Below are 18152 nucleotides of genomic sequence, written 5' to 3'. Positions count from 1 at the left end.
ATCCACTCCCCACCAGCCTGGGGCTGGCCAAGGGGCCTCCCAGTTCCCACACTCTGAGCCTCCAAGGAAGTGGGCAAATGCCTCTGTCTTCCATTCCAGGCTTCACAGGCCCAGCAGGGACACCTTAACCCACACAGAATGAGACAAAGGTATCTCTCACCCAAGACACCCTCCTTCCAAAGTTGCCACAGTAAACACGCATCTCTATTAGGTCTCTGTTGTGAATGGGCCCCTCTAGATGTGACACTTCTGTCCAGTGCACAACCTGTACAACTGTACATAAAGGTGCTTACCCTCACCTCCCATTGTCAACAATACAGCAGTTTAAGATCATTTTATTGAAGAGCAAGAGGTGGGAGAGGTAGAGGGCAACTACAGCTCCCCACCAGCCCCACCAGGGGGAATGGACCCCTCCCTGCCTCCTGCCCAAGTGGCTCCCCCTGTATTATGGGGGGACTTTGTGCAAACTCTGCCCCGAGGGGGTGGGGAGGGTGGAGGGTGAGTGTGAAATGGCAGCGGTTGGGGCTGGCAGCTGTGCTACTGGGCACTGGGGGGCTTGTAGGGCTCCAGGAGGAGGGCCGAGAAGGTGTTGACCTTGTCTGCCCCCCGCACCTCATGGGGTAACAGCGGCAGCTTCACGATGTGGAAGTCTTCATACAGGTCCTCCATCTGCAGCCAGGGCAGAGGGTAGAAGGCAGTGGTCAGGGGGCAGGAAGGCAGAAACAGAGTGCGGATCAATAGAAGGGGTAAAGCTAGGAAGCTTCCAGGGTCAGGGAGAGAATACAGGGCAGGAGCTTAAGATGTCATAAGTGGGAGTTGGGTCACTATGGTCAGAGATCACTGGGCTAGATCCCCTGCTCTCCAGGGTCACAGGGACCTAGGCCAGGCAAGCCACAGTCCTCCATGGCCGGAATAAGGGTGAAGGATCTGAAATGTGGGGGCAAAGGGCAGGAGGCTAGAGCAGAGGGCCAGAAGGTGGAGCAAAAGATCAGGGAATAAAGGGGCAGAGGTGCCTCTGCTGAGCCAGTGCTGGGTGGGTGGGCACACCTGGTCCAGATACTTGGCCTGGATCTTGTGGCGGGCCTCACACATCTTGCAGGGCTTCTCGGGGTCGGGGAAGACGAGCTGGTTGACGATGATATTGTGCGTGTCGATCTTGCACTTGGCCAGCTCCTGGATCAGCCTCTCTGTCTCATACAGGGACAGGAACTCAGCAATGCATACGCAGATGAAAGTTGTCTGCTCCTACAGGGCACGAGAGAGGACAGTGAGGGGCGGGGTCTGCCCCCATCCTCAGCCCCCAGGCCTCTCACCGCCAGCTAGACCACCACTCACGGGGTCCTTGAACTGTTCGCTGACTGAGCGGATGACGGGTAGCGTCTCCTCCAGCTTGGAGGCCAGCTGGTCTGCGTTCATGTCCCCCAGGCCCAGCATGTTGCACATCTGCAGCGGGGATGTGGGAGGGCTCATAGTTTACCTGGGGCTCCTTAAACCTCCTGGGTTGGGGGTTCACTAAACACCCGAGGGATGACTCCTGATACCTCCCAGTGGTTAAAGGCTCAGGCCCATGAGCAGATTCCTAGGGTTGGTCAAATACTAGCTTTGCCATTTTTCTTTTTTTTTTTTTTGAAATGGGAGTCTCACTCTGTTGCCCAGGCTGGAGTACAATGGCGTGATTTTGGCTCACTGCAACCTCCGCCTCCTGGGTTCAAGCGATTCTCCTGCCTCAGCCTCCTGAGTAGCTGGGATTATAGGCGTGCGCCACCATAACCAGTTAATTTTTGTATTTTTAGTACAGGTGGGGTTTCACCATTTTGGCCAGGCTGGTCTTGAACTCCTGACCTCAGGCAATCCACCCGCCGTGCGAAGTCCTAGGATTACAGGCGTGAGCCACCGCGGCTGGCCTCAGCTTTGCCATTTCTAGGGAACCATAGCTAAGGGGCTTGACCTCCCGGAGCCTCAGTTTCCCCATCTCTAAACTTTACCTCCCAGACTTGTTGTACCAGATGAGCTGATGCATATAATGTGCTCAGAATAGTGCCTGGCACACAGTAAGTGCTCAGTGTTACCACCTGAGGCACAGGTCCCCACAGGGGACACACACACACCCACACATGTACATACACCATGGTGGGTGGTGCTGGTGGTGTGCAGCACTGTGGGGGCTTTAGGGTTGTCATCATAATAATAACCCATGGGGGCTGGGCACAGTGGCTCATGCCTGTAATCCCAGCATTCTGGGAGGTCGAGGTGGGTGTACTGCTTGAGGCCAGGAGTTCAAGACCAGCCTGGGCAACATGGCAAAACTCTATTTCTACAAAAAATACAAAAATTAGCTGGGCATGGTGGTACACGTCTGTAGTCCCAGCTACTTGGGAGGCGGAGGCACAAGAATCACTTGAACCCAGGAGGTGGAGGTTGCAATGAGCCGAGATCACACCACTGCACTCCAGCCTGGGTGACAGAGCGAGACTCCATCTAATAATAATAATAATAACCCATGGGGCATTCTCATGATCTCCATTTGCAAGACAAGGAAGGTGAGGCCCAGAGAGGTGAAGTGATTTGCTTGAGGTCACACAGCAGTTGGGTCACATGGTGAGTGTAGAGGGTTTGAAGGCAGGTTGCCTGGTTCTGGAATGTGCTTTCTGGCTCTGTCTAGGGTAGTTAGTGGGCAGGGGCAGGGACACTGAGTCCTGCCTGTGGGGGAGGAAAGACAGCTCCGTCCCATCCCCTCCAGGGAGAAGTCCAGAGAGAGAAGGGGTGGGAAGGGAATTGTTAGTGCGCATTTGAGGGTCTGGGGGCCCGGGCCTACTCCCACTCCCGGCTGCCTGGATGGTGCAGGTGGGGGCCCCCGCCGCCTGCCTGTGAGATGAAAGGGCTGATCTGGTTCTTGATCTGCATAAGCCGGCCCAGGCCCCGCTCCACGATGGTGGGGAAGTTGAGCAGCCTCAGTGTGTGGCCCGTGGGTGCCGTGTCAAATACCACCACCGAGAAGTTCATGCCCTTCACCAGCCTGAGGGGAGACAGGGGTCAGCCCTCTGAGTCTGCTCTTCCCCTTCCCCAGGCAGCCCCCACCCCTGCTGGCTGGGCCTGACCTCATGACCTCGGCATAGCTCATGGCCTCATCAATGCCGGGAAATGCGCTCATGGCCTCCTGCATCATCTTCTTGCCCATGCTCAGCATGTTGTCCTCCTCGAAGAACTCGTCAGGCAGCTCTGCCACACCCAGGCTGGGGTCAATCTCCTAGGGGCCAAAGGGATGAGACTGAGGTTGCTGCTACTGCTGGGGGAGCCTTCCTACCTGGGCACAGGGCCAGGGGGAGCCTGTGGCGGGCTCTGACCACAGGCATTTCATTAGGTCACGGCTGGGGGGACCCTGAGGTAGCACTTAGGGTTTTGTATGGTTGTATAAAGGGTCAAAAACAAGGGGAAAATTGCAAGCTGTGCCCAGGGCCCTCAAAAGGAAGCTGAAACCCACTGCGGGCCATTTATACTGCTACTCCCCACTTGCAACCTGCCACTTGCAACCCCAGATACTCCCATGACTGGGCCATGACCTCCTCCAGGTCATTCATCCCTCCACTGAGAGATTCCTTGACCACCCTAAATAACAGCACAGATCCACCGACACCCCCTGCCCTGCCTTCCTTTCTCCTTAAGGTTTAGCCCTTAGGAGCTGGGCAGGATAGCTCACGCCTGTAGTCCCAGGTACTCAGGAGAATGAGATGGGAGGATCGCTTGAGCTCAAGAGTTGGACACAGCCTGGGCAATATAGCAAGACCTATCTGAAAACAAAAATTAGCCCTTCCTCACATCCCTCATGATTCCCTTATCATGTTTATCATCTGTCTCCATGGCAGGAACGTCTGCCCCTCAAGGGCAGGGGTTTTACCATCTAGCTCACTGCTGTGTCCTCAGCACTTAGCATGAACAGTGCCTGGCACAGAGATCGTCAACACATATGGAGAATCCAGCCAGGCGCAGTAGCTCACGCCTGTAATTCCAGCCCTTAGGGAAGCAGAGGTGAGCAGATCACCTGAGGTCGGGAGTTCGAGGCCAGCCTGGCCAACATGGTGAAACCCCATCTCTACTAAAAATACAAAAATTAGCCATGCTTAGTGGCGGGTGCCTATAATCCCAGCCACTCTGGAGGTTGAGGCAGGGGAATCTCTTGAACCCGGGAGGCGGAGGTTACAGTGAGCCGAGATCACGCCATTGCACTCCAGCCTGGGTGACAGAGCGAGACTCTGTCTCAAAAAACAAACAAAAGAAAACAAAACAAAACACAAACATATACATAGAATCTATGAAGGGATGGCCATGGCTGGGGTCCCTGGCCAGTCTCAGACTCAATGCCTCCCTCTTTTTTTTTTTTTTTTTCCCCGAGACGGAGTTTTTTTTTTTTTTTTTGTGATGGGGGCTTTCTTGCATCGCCCAGGCTGGAGTGCAGTGGCGCGATCTCAGCTCACTGCAACCTCCGCCTCCCGGGTTCACGCCATTCTCCTGCCTCAGCCTCTCCGAGTAGCTGGGACTACAGGCGCCCGCCACCACGCCCGGCTAATTTTTTGTATTTTTGGTAGAGACGGGGTTTCACCGTGGTCTCGATCTCCTGACCTCGTGATCCGCCCGCCTCGGCCTCCCAAAGTGCTGGGATTACAAGCGTGAGCCACCGCGCCCGGCCCCCGAGACGGAGTTTTGATCTTATTGCCTAGGCTGCAGTGCAGTGGCGTGATCTCAGCTCACCACAACCTCCGCCTTCTGAGTTCAAGCGATTCTCCTGCCTCAGCCTCCCGGGTAGCCGAGACTACAGGCATGCCCCACCATGCCTGGCTAATTTTTTATTTTTATTTTTATTTTTTGAGATGGAGTCCCGCTGTGTCGCCCAGGCTGGACTGCAGTGAGTAGCTGGGACTATAGGCACCTGCTACCACACCCGGCTAATTTTTTGTATTTTTAGTAGAGACGGGGTTTCACTGTGTTAGCCAGGATGGTCTCGATCTCCTGACCTCGTGATCCACCCACCTCGGCCTCCCAAAGTGCTGGGATTACAGGCGTGAGCCACTGCGCCCGGCCATGCCCGGCTAATTTTTGGTATTTTTGTATTTTTTTTTTTTTTTTTTGAGACGGAGTTTTGCTCTTGTTGTCCGGGCTGGACAATGGCGTGATCTTGGCTCACCGCAACCTCCGCCTCCCGCGTTCAAGTGATTCTCCTGCCTCAGACTCCTGAGTAGCTGGGATTACAGGCATGCACCACCACCCCAGCTAATTTTGTATTTTTAGTAGAGACGGGGTTTCTCTATGTTGGTCAGGCTGGTCTTCAACTCCCAACCTCAGGTGATCTGCCCACCTCAACCTCCCAAAGTGCTGGGATTACAGGTATGAGCCACCACGCCCGGCCAATGCCTCCCTCTTTATCTTCCTCCTTTGTCACCTCTTCTTGGTGACTTCATGGGTCCCATGGGCAAGTACCCAACTCGCAGGCCTTAGGGGTCATTCCCTGTTGGGGAGCTTGCCCACTCATCACCGCAACCTCTTCTTATGCTTCATGTGTTCTAAGCCTCTTTGGACTACTTCATCCCTTCACCTGGCTCCTGTAAACTGTCAGTGTTCCTCTTGGCTGGCACCCTTATCCAGCCCAGCCTCCACAGGTTCCCTCTGCAAACACTCCCTTTCCCCCTGCTGTTGGCAAAATTCCCCACTCTGGTTACTTCCAGCTTCTTTTTTTCTTTCTTTTAGAGATAGCGTCTTGGCCGGGCGCGGTAGCTCACACTTGTAATCCCAGCATATTAGGAGGCCAAGCCGGGCAGATCATTTGAGGTCAGCAGATTGAAAACAGCCCGGCCAACATGTTGAAACTCTGTCTCTACTAAAAAAAAAAATACAGGCCAGGTGCGGTGGCTCACGCCTGTAATCCCAGCACTTTGGGAGGCCGAAGCGGGTGGATCGCGAGGTCAGGAGATTGAGACCATCCTGGCTAACGTGGTGAAACCCCGTCTCTACTAAAAATACTAAAAATTAGCCGGGCGTGGTAGCACGCACCTGTAGTCCCAGCTACTCGGGAGGCTGAGACAGGAGAATCACTTGAAATCGGGAGGGAGAGGTTGCAGTGAACCGAGATTGCGCCACTGCACTCCATCCTGGGCGACAGAGTAAGACTCTGTCTCAAAACAAACAAACAAACAAACAAAAAATCCCAAAAACAAAAATTAGCCGGATGTGGTGGCGGGCGCCTGTAATCACAGCCACTTGGGAGGCTGAGGCAGAAGAATCGCTTAAACTCAGGAGGTGGAGGTTGCAGTGAGCTGAGATCACACCACTGCACTCCAGCCTGGGCGACAGAGTGAAACTCAGTCTCAAAAAAAAAAAAAAGATAGCATCTCATACATAGCTCATTGCAGCCTCAAACTCTTAGGCTCAAATGATCCTCCTGCCTCAACCTACCGACTTACTGGGACTATGGGCACACACCACCATGCCCAGCTAATTTTGTTTGTTTTTTATAGAGAAAGGGTCTCCCTTTGTTGCCCAGGCTGGTCTTGAACTCCTGACCTCAAGTGATCCTCTTGTCTTAGTCTCTGCAAGCACTGAAATTACAGGTATGGCTTTCTAGCTCTTTAGTATCACTGCACTTGAGGGCCAAACACTCCTGAAGAGTATTCCCATCTTGCTCCCCACCCTTTTGGAGACGGAGTCTCGCTCTGTCACCCAGGTTGGAGTGCAGTGGCGGGATCTCGGCTCACTGCAACCTCCGCCTCCCAGGTTCAAGCAATTCTTTGCCTCAGCCTCCCGAGTATCTGGGTTTACAGGCGCCTACCACCAGGCCTAGCTAATTTTTTTTTTTTTTTTGAGATGGAGTCTTGCTCTGTCTCCCAGGCTGGAGTGCAGTGGTATGATCTCGGCTCACTGCAACCTCTGCCTCCCAGGTTCAAGCAATTCTCCTGCCTCAGCCTCCCGTGTAGCTGGGACTACAGGTGCCGGCCACCACGCAAGGCTAATTTTTTTATTTTTAGTAGAGACGGGGTTTCACCATATTGGTCAGGCTGGTCTCGAACTCCCGACCTCAGGTGATCTGCCCGCCTCAGCCTCCCAAAGTGCTGGGATTACAGGCGTGAGCCACCATGCCTGGCCCTTGCTCCCCTCTTCTGAACACAAATCTCCAATGGGCACTTGACGATCCAGACAATTCTGGTTCCCCATGCTACCTTAAGAAGCGTTTATGTGGCATTTTCTCCCTCCTCTAACTTCTATCCCATTCACTGCTGAGACCCTTGCCTGTTCCTTGGTGAGAAAGAGAAGCCATTGGCTGCCAATACCCTCATCTCTGCCCGGGAAGTGCCCCAATTCCTCCTGTTTCCCTCCCAGTCCCTGACCCTGGCAGCGCCCAAGTTCTGGGTCTGTATGCTGGATAGAGCTCATCCCACCTGAGGACTGTCCTCTGCCAGCATCCTTACTCTGCAGCATCTCTTTATTTTATTTTATTTTTATTTATTATTTTTTGTGGAGTCTCGCTGTGTCGTTCAGGCTGTAAAGCAGTGGTGCGATCTTGGCTCACTGCAAGCTCCGCCTCCCGGGTTCACACCATTCTCCTGCCTCAGCCTCCCGAGTAGCTGGGACTACAGGTGCCCGCCACCACGCCTGGCTAATTTTTTTGTATTTTTAGTAGAGATGAGGTTTCACCGTGTTAGCCAAGATGGTCTCAATCTCCTGACCTTGTGATCTGCCCGCCTCAGCCTCCCAAAGTGCTGGGATTACAGATGTGGGCCACCGTGTATGGCCTTTATTTTTTTTTTTTTGAGACGGAGTCTTGCTCTGTCACCCAGGCTGGAGTGCAGTGGCACGATCTCAGCTCACTGCAAACTCTGCCTCTTGGGTTCACGCCATTCTCCTGCCTCAGCCTCCTGAGCAGCTGGGACCAAAGGCGCCTGCCACCACGCCCGGCTAATTTTTTTTTGTATTTTTAGTAGAGACCCAGTTGCACCGTGTTAGCCAGGATGGTCTCAATCTCCTAACCTTGTGATCCACCCACCTCGGCCTTCCAAAGTGCTGGGATGACAGGAGTGAGCCACCGCACCCAGCCTATTTTTTTTTTTTTTTGAGACGTGGGAAAACCTCGTCTCTACTAAAAATACAAAAATTAGCCGGGCATGGAGGTAGGCACCTGTAATCCCAGCTACTCCAGAGGCTGAGGCAGGAGAATCTCTGCTTCCTGGGTTCTAGTGATTCTCCTACCTTAGTTAGCCTCCTGAGTAGCTGGTATTACAGGCACCTGCCACCATGCCCAGCTGATTGTTTTATATTTTTAGTAGAGATGGGGTTTCACCATGTTGGCCAGGCTGGTGTCAAACTCCTGACCTCAAGTGATCCACCCACCTTGGCTTCTCAAAGTGCTAGGATTACAGGAGTGAGCCAACATGCCCAGCCCTCACACAGCTTTAAATGCCACCCTTGGGACAGTGACTTCCAAATCAATGCCAACCTCCTCTGGGCTCCAGACTCACATAAACAAGCTATTGTCATGATATTTCCACTTGGATTTCCAGTGGGCAACTCAGATTCACTGTGGACAAAATGAAATTCTTTATTTGTTCATTCTAAACCTACTCCTTTCCTCGTTTTCCCCATCCCAGTTGCTTAGAGAGACAAGAAAGACATGTAATCAATTTATTTCTTTCTCTCACCCAAGTAATCTTACTGGTTTACTTCCAAAATACATCCCTGGTGTGATGTGGTGGCTCATGCCTGTAATCCCAGCACTGTAGGAGGCCGAGGCGGTCAGATCACTTGAGGTCAGGAGTTTGAGACCAGCCTGGCCAACATGGTGAAAACCTGTCTCTACTAAAAATAACAAAATTAACAGGCAGTGGTGGCACAAGCCTGCAATGCCAGCTACGCGGGAGGCTGAGGCAGAAGCATTGCTTGAACCTGGGAGGCGGAGGTTGCAGTGAGCCTAGATCGGGTCACTGCACTCCAGCCTGGGAGACAGAGGAGTCTTGAGTGTCTAAAAAAAAAAAAAAACTCAAATCTGACTACTTCTCCCCCAACATTCTGCCTCCACCAGAGTCCAGGATGTTGTCATCTCTCAACTGGTTACATCCCCAATCTCCTTGTTAGTTTCCCTGCTTCTACCCTGACTGACAATTAAATCTCCACCTGGCCGTCAGAGGGTACTTTTCAAACAAGAATTTGGCCACGACATTGCCCTGCTTAAAACAAACAGCTTCCCATTAATAACCTGGAGACAATGCCAAACTTCTTAGCGTGGCCCATAAGGTCCCACACCATGTGGCTCTGATTGGTCTCTCCAACTTCTCCTTCCCCTACCCTGGCTCACTAAGCTTTAGGCACTCTGGTGTGCTTCCTGCTCTGCAATTCCTCACTGGTTCCTTTGTGAGTATGTTGAGGAAGGAGTGAAACAGGAGAGACACAGGATATAGAGTGGATAGGACACGGTGGCTGCTGGTGTGTGCGCACAAGAAAGGCTGGAAGAGGCTTTTTCCAGAAGTGGGGGCTAAGCCCTGCTCCACTCACCATAGCAAAGAGGTTGTCATAGCCTTTGACCTTGGTAGGCACCTTTGAGAACTTCTGGTCAAAAGCATCTGAGATGTTGTGAGCTGGGTCTGTGGAGATGATCAGAACACTCTCACGCCCCTTGGAGAGCTGGACTGCCAGGCTGCAACTGAGTAATGGAAAAGTCAAAAGACAGGGGATGAGGGGATGGGCTCTGTTCCCTGGGTCTGCAAGGGGAGTGGTAGGTTCCCTGGAGCAGGTGACCCGGATCAGCAGGGGCCTTGAGAGGAGAGTATGGGTTACGGTGGGATTGAGCCTCAGTCCCTACAAAGGAACACTCTCTGATTTATCTACTGACCCCTCTATGTGGACTAGGGAGGTAAGGTTCCGCTGACTGAGTCTGTCTGGCCTAGTGCCTGCTTCTTCTTTGCTGGGCACACAGTGGCATGGCCCAGCTGTCCAGCCAGCATAGCTTGACTCCGTGCCCCCTTCCTTAATAAGCTAAGGGGTCTCCCGCATTCCCTGGTAAGCACAGGATGGTTCAGTCCGCTTGTCCAGGATAATCTGCCCCACGGACACCTCCTGCCCGTAGCTGCCTGGGACAGTCTGATCATGTGCCCTCTCCCTCGCTTTCCACCCTCACTCTCGCCTTGGGCATAAAACACCAAGGTTCACCAAACTAGGATTGCTTGTTCTGGTGCCGCCCTCCCCCACAACTCTGGATTCACTCAGGTACGGTCCAGCTGATGGGGACATCCAAGTGCTTCCCCGTCCCCCGGGCGCTGAGTTCACTGTGGTTCGGCACTTGAGCCCCAACACGGATGGTCCAACTCAGAGGGTGCTAGGGCTGCATTGAGGTCTTTCTCATTTGCTCCAGGTAACTTCCAGAGAGTGAAACCCAAAGACCCCCGCCAGCCCCCATGCCCCGGTCGTGGTGGAAAAGCCGGTCCTTGGCCTCCCCTTCGCCCAGTGGTATATCCTACACGCCTCCTGGCCTCCGCCGCAGCCTCCTTACCTGCAGGTGGTCTTGCCCACACCACCCTTGCCCCCGACAAAGATCCACTTCAGGCTGCGCTGCTCGATGATGTTGCTAAGTGTAGGCTCCAGCGGCTCCACATCAGGCGCATCTTCGAACTCCTCCGCCTCAACCCCCCACCCGGCCACCCCTGCCGCCATTTTGGAACTGGCTCACGTGATCCAGCGGAGCGCACCATACGAAGCACCTACAGGGGAAATTCTCTATCACATTCCTATCGAAGCTAGGAGCATGAGTTAATTTCCTCATTACTTGCCTTTTAGAAGAAATGTAAATTACATTTTCACTATTCTTTGCTTCCAGGGTTCACTTTGTCAACCTCTGGTCTATAATTTTCCAAGGGTTCCCCCTACCTAGACCTACCATCGGTACGGTCTAGGTTACTCCCCTTCACTGATTGGGCCCTAGGTCTTGCAGCTCTCCTTTCATTGGCTATGTCTTTTCTTACTTACACCAATCACTCTTATGTTCCGGTAGCGCCAACCTCTCCTTAGCAACCAGCCAAACACCCAGTCCTTGCCCTTTCGGTGAGGTTAGATTCCTAGTCCTCCTTGGCCTGACTCCATAGGCTCAACTTTATGTCCATCATTTCCCCTCCATTCTTCACGTTAGGTCCCAACCTCGCCTCAGGTCCGCCCCCTCTGTTATTCAATAGGCTGTGAGCCACTTGGCTCTTGCCGCAAACCAATCATAGACGAATTGACTCGGTTGGCGATAGGTCCCCAGGCTGACAGTGGCTTAGAGTGGGCGACTCCACAGAGTCTTGTCCTGTACGCCCTGATCTCCCATGCCTAGCAGGCACCGTGCCTGCAATTGCGCTCCGTTTCGTAGAAGGGACCCTAATTCCTAAAAGCCTCCTTGTATTTCAAGAGAAGACTCCAGTATACCATATTTCATATTTGAACCTCTATTCTAGAGCAGGAACGGAAGCTGGGTTCCAGGCCCTTGATGGAGACCCCAGCACATGACACTCTTAACTTTAGAGGGAGACTAGAGACTAGAAATAACCCCGACTTCATCTGAATACTACAGCTCATAAAATAAGCTGATTCTCGGGCCGGGCGCGGTGGCTCACGCCTGTAATCCTACCACTTTGGGAGGCCGAGGCGGGTGGATCACCTGAGGTCAAGAGTTCGGGACCAGCCTTGCCAAGATGGTGAAACCCCGTCTCTGCTAAAAATACAAAAATTAGCCGGGCGTGGTGGCACGCGCCTGTAATCCCAGCTACTCAGGAGGCTGAAGCAGGAGAATCGCTTGAACCTGGAAGGCAGTGGTTGCAGCGAGCTGAGATTGCGCCACTTTACTCCACTCCGGCCTGGGTGAAAGAGTGAAACTCCGTCTCTAAATAAATAAATAAATAAAATAGGCTGGGCGCGTTGGCTCACGCCTGTAATCCCAGCACTTTGGGAGGCCAAGGCGGGCAGATCACGAGGTCAGGAATTCGAGATCAGGTTGAGGCAGAAGAATCGCTTGACGTCGGGAGGCAGAGGTTGCAGTGAGCCGAGATCACGCCACTGCACTCCAGCCTGGGTGACAGAGCGAGACTCCGTCTCAAAAAATAAAATAAAATAAAATAAAGTAATAATAACAATAATACAATAAAAAAGTAAGCTGATTCTCAGACGGGTACCTCAGTTCCACAGAGCCAGCTGTGTCCCCAATAAATGTGAGCTTTATCCCAGAGATGGGTACCCAACCCAAAGATACCCCTATTTCTACTTGGGGGGCCCAGACTAGACATGCTCCCTATTCCCCAGTTAGGGACTCAAGTTCCCAGGTGTCAGCTGAGCACACAGCCCCAAATGAGGTCCTTCCCCTCACAGAGATTATTCTTGATGTCGTCAGACGGGGATTCTAGCCCTGGAAAGCGAATCTGTTCCTAGCCCCAAGTGAAACCAACTCCAGAGAGCAAGCTACAGCCCCAGTCTCAGACGACAGTCTCATTCTCCAGGAGCCCCTGTCTGGGGAACACCAGCCCGAGTACTTCTCAATTTTGAAAACCCGAGAGGCAGGGCTCGGCTCGGTGGCTCATGCCTGTAATCCCAGCACTTTGGGAGGCTGAGGTAAGAGGACTGCTGGAGCCTAGGAGTTTGAGAACAGCCTGGGCAACATGACAAAACCCCATCTCCACAAATATAAATAAATAAATAAATAAATAAAAATTAGCCAGGCGTAGTGGCGCATGCCTGTATTCCCAGCTACTCGGGAGGCTGTGGTGGGAGGATCACCTCAGCCCTGAGAGGTCGAGGCTGAAGTGAGCCGTGATCATGCCTTTGCACTCCAGCCTCGGAGACGGAGTGTGACTCTGTCTCCAAAACAAGACAAAAAACCAAAAACCAAAAACCAAAACAGCAAGACTGGGCCCAATGGCTCACGCCTGTAATCCCAACACGTTGGGAGGGGAGGCCAAGGCAGGAGGATCACTTGAGGCCAGGAGTTCGAGGCCAGCCTGGGCAATATAGCCAGGCGCCCGTCTCTAATTTTTAAAAAACAAGGCCGGGCGCCATGGCTCACGCCTGTAATCCCAGCAGTTTGGAAGGCCTAGGCGGGCGGATCACCTGAGGTCGGGAGATCACCAGCCTGACCAACATGGAGAAATCCCGTCTCACTACTCGGGAGGCTGAGGCAGGAGAATCGCTTGAACCTGGGAGGTGAAGGTTGCGGTGAGCCGAGATCGCGCCATTGCACTCCAGCCTGAGAAACAAGAGCGAAACTCGGGTCTCAAAAAAAAAGAAAAAAAGAAAAAAACAAACAAACAAACAAAAAAAAAAACAAACAAAAAACCCCGCGAGACGGGGGCTCCTCCCCCTAGCCCCGCCTCTTCAGGTTGGTTCCCTCATTCGCCCCGCCCCCGCTGCGGACGCTGGGGGGCCGGACCGCTCTTCCCGGCATGCATTGTTCGGGACCAGGCGAGTCGGGCGCCAAGCGCGGGGCCGGAGCGGCCTTCCCGGAGTCCTTTGCGCGGCACCTGGCGACAAAATGGCTGCCCGAGGGAGACGGGCGGAGCCTCCAGGCCGGGAGGCGCCGGGCCCCGCGGGCGGTGGCGGTGGCGGGAGTCGTTGGGCTGAGTCGGGACCGGGGACGTCGCCCGAGAGCGGGGACGAGGAGGTGTCGGGCGCGGGTTCGAGCCCGGTGTCGGGCGGCGTGAACTTGTTCGCCAACGACGGCAGCTTCCTGGAGCTGTTCAAGCGGAAGATGGAGGAGGAGCAGCGGCAGCGGCAGGAGGAGCCGCCCCCGGGTCCGCAGCGACCCGACCAGTCGGCTGCCGCCGCTGGCCCCGGGGATCCGAAGAGGAAGGGCGGTCCAGGCTCCACACTTAGCTTCGTAAGGAGCCGTGGGGGTGGGGGCGGGCGCCACGGCCTGTCCTGGCAGCGGGAGTCGGGGCCCGTGAAGGGGGTTCGGGAACGAGGTCCACTTTCCGTTCTGAATGAGGGGCCCGTCCGGGTCACCCGCTGAGGATGTGGAACTTGGATTCCCGACAACTGGGGTCTGGGGGCGGGAGTGGGGACTCCAGGAGCCTGCCCCTGGGAACTGGGAGCTGAGGAATTGCCTTGGAATCAGCACTGTGGAGAATGAGGAAACGTGGATATCAGGATTCCTGTTTGAGTGGTACCCGGACCTTGGGTCATGGGACCACCACTAATTGTGAGGAAAGGGAGTAAATTTAAGTCTGGACTCTGAGCTATATGCGTTAGACTCAGACCACGTACTGTGTAAGGACAATTACTTACCTAGGATAATTGCTTGACTTTTTTGTATCTTATTCGACCAACCTCTCATTTATTGAGCAATTTACCTCGTGCTAGGCATTGTGCTAGGTGCTGGTATGCAGTGGTGAGCTTGCAGACAAGATCGCTGCTTTCCTGGAGCATCTGGGTTTGCCTACCCTCATTTTCCCTAGTTGCAAAAATAGACATCATCGCATCTCTTGATGTGGTGAGGGTTTTATGAGGTGATCCTGGGAAAGTGGTTAGCACAGAGCCTGTCTTCCAGGAAGGGCTAAACTGGTGGTTCTCAATTGGGGCAGTTCCCTCCACCCCCACGTTTGGCAAAGTCTGGAGACATTTTTGGTTGTCAGAACTGCGGGAGGGGGTGCTAGTGACATCTATGGGTAGAGGCCAGGGATGCTGCTCAACTTCCTACCATGCGTGGGGCAGCGCCCTCCCACCCCCAAACAAAGAATAATCTAGCTCAAAATGTTATTAGTGCCAGGTTGAGAAACTCTGGATTAAGTAAATAGGGCATATATTGATTTTTGGCTCTGAGCTTGCCATGTCTGTGGTGCTAAGATCAAGTCCCTGTAGCGTGGAGGAAAAAGTTGACTTGAGAATAACAAGACTGGGGGCTCTAGTTCTGGATCCAGCATGTGATTTTGGGCAAGTGATCTAACCTCTGCAAGCCTCAGTTTCTTCATTTGTTAAAAATGGGCGTGGATTGGGTGCAGTGGCTCACACCTGTAATTCCAACATTTTGGGAGGTTGAGGTGGCTGGATCGCTTAAGCCCAGGAGTTGGAGACCAGCCTGGACAATATGGCAAAAACGCATCTCTACAAAAAAAATTTTAAAAATTAGCTGGGCATGGTGCCACACATGCCTGGAGCTCCAGCTACCCAGGAGGCTGAGACAGGAGGATCGCTTGAGCCCAGGAGATTCAGGCTGCAGTGAGCCGTGATTGCACCACTGCGCTAGCCTGGATGACAGAACAAGAAAGTATCTAAAAAAAAAAGCCGGGCGCGGTGGCTCACGCTTGTAATCCCAGCACTTTGGGAGGCCGAGGCGGGCGGATCACGAGGTCAGGAGATCGAGACCACGGTGAAACCCCGTCTCTACTAAAAGTACAAAAAATTAGCCGGGCGTGGTGGCGGGCGCCTGTAGTCCCAGCTACTCGGAGAGGCTGAGGCAGGAGAATGGCGTGAACCCGGGAGGCGGAGCTTGCAGTGAGCCGAGATTGCGCCACTGCACTCCAGCCTGGGCGACAGAGCGAGACTCCGTCTCAAAGGAAAAAAAAAAAAAAAAAAAAAGAAAATCAGTGTGAAATAATCCCAGCAGGCCAGGTTCTGTGGCTCATGCCTGTAATCCCAGCACTTTGGGAGGCTGAGGCGGGCAGATCACGTGAGGTCAGGGGTTCGAGACCAGCCTGGCCAACATGGTAAAAGCCTGACTCTACTAAAAATACAAAAATTAGCAAGGCATGGTGGTGCATACCTGTAATCACAGCTACTCGGGAGGCTGAGGCAGGAGAATCACTTGAACCTGGGAGGTGGAGGTTGCAGTGAGCCAAGATCGTGCCACTGCACTCCAGCCTGGACAGTAAGACTCTGTCTCCAAAAAAAGAAAAAAAAAGGGAAATAGTCCCAGCAGCACAGGTTACTGAATGCCTGGTTGTCTGTGAAGCCTGCTGGAGCCCCTGGAGCACAGGAAGCCCTCAATCAATGGGAGAAGGTGGGATACAGGATGAAAGGCTAGAGAAAGACTTTCTTTGAGGAAAGGGTAAGGAAGGAAAAGCGTCAGGACCAGGGTTGGTTTGACACCTGCGAGTGGAATCCCTTCATGAATGGGAGTAGCAGTCGTCGTTGCATCTTTTTCATTTGTTCATTGAGGAGCCATTTTGGCTGCACCCTCAAAGAGGCCATGCCAGGCTAGGCACAGGGAAGGCAATGTTGCTTGGTGTCTAAGGATGTTGTCCAGAGGCTTCGACCCACCTGACTCTGAATCAGCTCCATTGTTTGTTGTTAGCATGACCTCTCCTTCTGAAAGACTTTCCTCATCTATGAAAAGGGGGTGGTTCTTTTTTTCTTTTTCTTTTTTTTTTTTTTTGAGACAGAGTCTCACTCTTGTTGCCTAGGCTGGAGTGCAGTGGTGCAACCTCAGCTTACTGCAACCTCCTTCTCCCGGGTTCAAGCAATTCTTCTGCCTCAGCCTCCCGAGTAGCTGGGATTACAGGCGCCTACCACCACTCCCGGCTAATTTTTTGTATTTTTAGTAGAGATGGGGTTTCACCATGTTGGCCAGGCTGGTCTCGAACTCCTGACTTCAAGTGATCTACCCGATTCCACCTCCCAAAGTGCTGGGATTACAGGCATGAGCCACCGAGCCTGGTCAAAAAGGGGGTGGTTCTAACTTTCATCTTAGGGTAGGTGTGAAAATGAAAGGAGATGGCCGGGCGCGGTGGCTCACACCTGTAATCCCAGCACTTTGGGAGGCCGAGGCGGGCGGATCACAAGGTCAGGAGATCGAGACCATCCTGGCTAACACAGTGAAACCCTGTCTCCACTAAAAAATACAAAAAATTAGCTGGATGTGGTGGCGGGCAGCTGTAGTCCCAGCTACGCGGGAGGCTGAGGCAGGAGAATGGCGTGAACCCGGGAGGCGGAGCTTGCAGTGAGCCTAGATCGCACCACTGCACTCCAGCCTGGGCGACAGACCGAGACTCCGTCTCAAAAAAAAAAAAAAAAAAGGAAAGGAGATGATACATCCACAGCACTTGGCACAGGGCTTGGCATACAGTACGTGCTCAATAAAGGGAGCTGTTGCCACCTCTTGTGGTCCCTGCTAGGGAGGATGAGGCCTTGGTGTGGAAAGTGAGAACACAGCTGGTCCCTACTGAGGTGGGCACTCTTCTTGCTCCCTGGGAGGGCACCGCCGGCCCAGGGCAGGCGCTGAGTCGCGTGTGCTCCTCTCTGATTGCTGCGCAGGTCGGCCGGCTGGCGGAGCTGGGCGCGGCGTCAGGACGGGCCACCAGGCCGGGCTAGGAAGGTGTAGTGGGCCTCAGCGCCGCCAAGGGCGGTCCCGGCTCCTGTAACCGTTGCAGTCTTCTGTCCCTTCACCCAGGTGGGCAAACGCAGAGGCGGGAACAAACTAGCCCTCAAGACGGGAATAGTAGCCAAGAAGCAGAAGACGGAGGATGAGGTGAGCTGGCTTGGTGCAGGCGGTCCACCCACATTGCCTTTCCCTTCCAGCTTTTGTGCCCAGCCTTCTCCCTCCCTGTCTGGTATCCAGGCCTTTGATGAATGTGCCTGGCAGGGTAGGAGGGCTGTCAATGGGTCCCCAGATAACTTGACTTTACAATCTTTAGCTCAAACCCAGAGTCTTCCGGGTGACACTTGGAATGGGTCACCTGTCTCAGGGCAGTCCTGACCCTGGTTCCTGGCACCCCCCTCCTAACCCGTATCCCACTTCCACAGGTATTAACAAGTAAAGGTGACGCATGGGCCAAGTACATGGCAGAAGTGAAAAAGTACAAAGCTCACCAGTGTGGTGACGATGATAAAACTCGGCCCCTGGTGAAATGACCCCCCTCCCCCGCCTGCCCATGGCCTGGGACTCTCTGCGATGTACATAACTATTTAATGCAGCGGCAGCGGCGGCAGCCTTCCCCGAGAGGACTTAAAAGCAGAAGGAAACCGAGATGCTTCCCGCAGCCGTGGATGATTCTCCAGGACTCTTTTTTTACCTTGAGCACTTGCCTCATGAGACTTCATAGAACAGTGGTTTACTGTCCCCCCGTTCTCACCTCCTCATTCTCTCTGGCTCTTTCTGTCTTCCTCTTCTCACCCTCCTCCCTTCCCTTAGCCATCACTTCTGGGAAGTAAAGAACTTGACTTAG

General features: G+C 53.5%; 2 protein-coding genes across 4 annotated transcripts; one reads left to right on the top strand and one right to left on the bottom strand.

Annotated features, from left to right (window-relative positions):
• Nucleotides 1-319: 319 nt before the first annotated feature.
• GET3 (guided entry of tail-anchored proteins factor 3, ATPase) lies at nt 320-11087 on the bottom strand. Of its 2 annotated transcripts, XM_032169827.2 has the most exons (8): nt 10999-11087; nt 10526-10733; nt 9532-9679; nt 3099-3247; nt 2866-3016; nt 1336-1443; nt 1048-1245; nt 320-669 (listed from the first exon to the last, which is right to left on the bottom strand). In XM_032169827.2, exons 2-8 carry the CDS (start codon nt 10684-10686, stop codon nt 538-540), a joined length of 1047 nt encoding a protein of 348 aa, XP_032025718.1. In that variant the 5' UTR covers nt 10687-10733; nt 10999-11087; the 3' UTR covers nt 320-537. The 2 variants fall into 2 exon arrangements, with proteins under 2 accessions (XP_032025718.1, XP_058281892.1); XM_058425909.1 differs by lacking the exons at nt 1336-1443; nt 10999-11087 and having other exon boundaries at nt 10526-10714.
• A 2348-nt stretch (nt 11088-13435) lies between these two features.
• TRIR (telomerase RNA component interacting RNase) lies at nt 13436-18152 on the top strand. 2 transcript variants are annotated; one of them, XM_032169825.2, is made up of 3 exons: nt 13446-13870; nt 17378-17455; nt 17731-18152. In XM_032169825.2, the coding sequence occupies exons 1-3, from the start codon at nt 13526-13528 to the stop codon at nt 17836-17838; spliced, it is 531 nt and encodes a 176-aa protein (XP_032025716.1). In that variant the 5' UTR covers nt 13446-13525; the 3' UTR covers nt 17839-18152. The 2 variants fall into 2 exon arrangements, with proteins under 2 accessions (XP_058281822.1, XP_032025716.1); XM_058425839.1 differs by lacking the exon at nt 17731-18152 and having other exon boundaries at nt 13436-13847; nt 17378-17454.

Source organism: Hylobates moloch, unplaced genomic scaffold, assembly GCF_009828535.3.
Source record: "Hylobates moloch isolate HMO894 unplaced genomic scaffold, HMol_V3 SCAFFOLD_12, whole genome shotgun sequence".
Taxonomy (NCBI): Eukaryota; Metazoa; Chordata; class Mammalia; order Primates; family Hylobatidae; genus Hylobates; species Hylobates moloch.
This window is presented reverse-complemented; position numbering and strand designations above follow the sequence as displayed.

Bases quoted from the DNA above. Each gene is read 5' to 3' on its own strand.
- GET3 (XM_032169827.2), bottom strand. From the start codon at position 10,686: ATGGCGGCAGGGGTGGCCGGGTGGGGGGTTGAGGCGGAGGAGTTCGAA. The intron at 9,680-10,525 runs GTAAGGAGGCTG...TCCATTACTCAG, and splicing joins GTGGGCAAGACCACCTGCAG to TTGCAGCCTGGCAGTCCAGC. The intron at 3,017-3,098 runs GTCAGGCCCAGC...GTCTCCCCTCAG, and splicing joins AGCTATGCCGAGGTCATGAG to GCTGGTGAAGGGCATGAACT.
- TRIR (XM_032169825.2), top strand. From the start codon at position 13,526: ATGGCTGCCCGAGGGAGACGGGCGGAGCCTCCAGGCCGGGAGGCGCCG. The intron at 13,871-17,377 runs GTAAGGAGCCGT...CCCTTCACCCAG, and splicing joins CAGGCTCCACACTTAGCTTC to GTGGGCAAACGCAGAGGCGG. The intron at 17,456-17,730 runs GTGAGCTGGCTT...CCACTTCCACAG, and splicing joins AGCAGAAGACGGAGGATGAG to GTATTAACAAGTAAAGGTGA.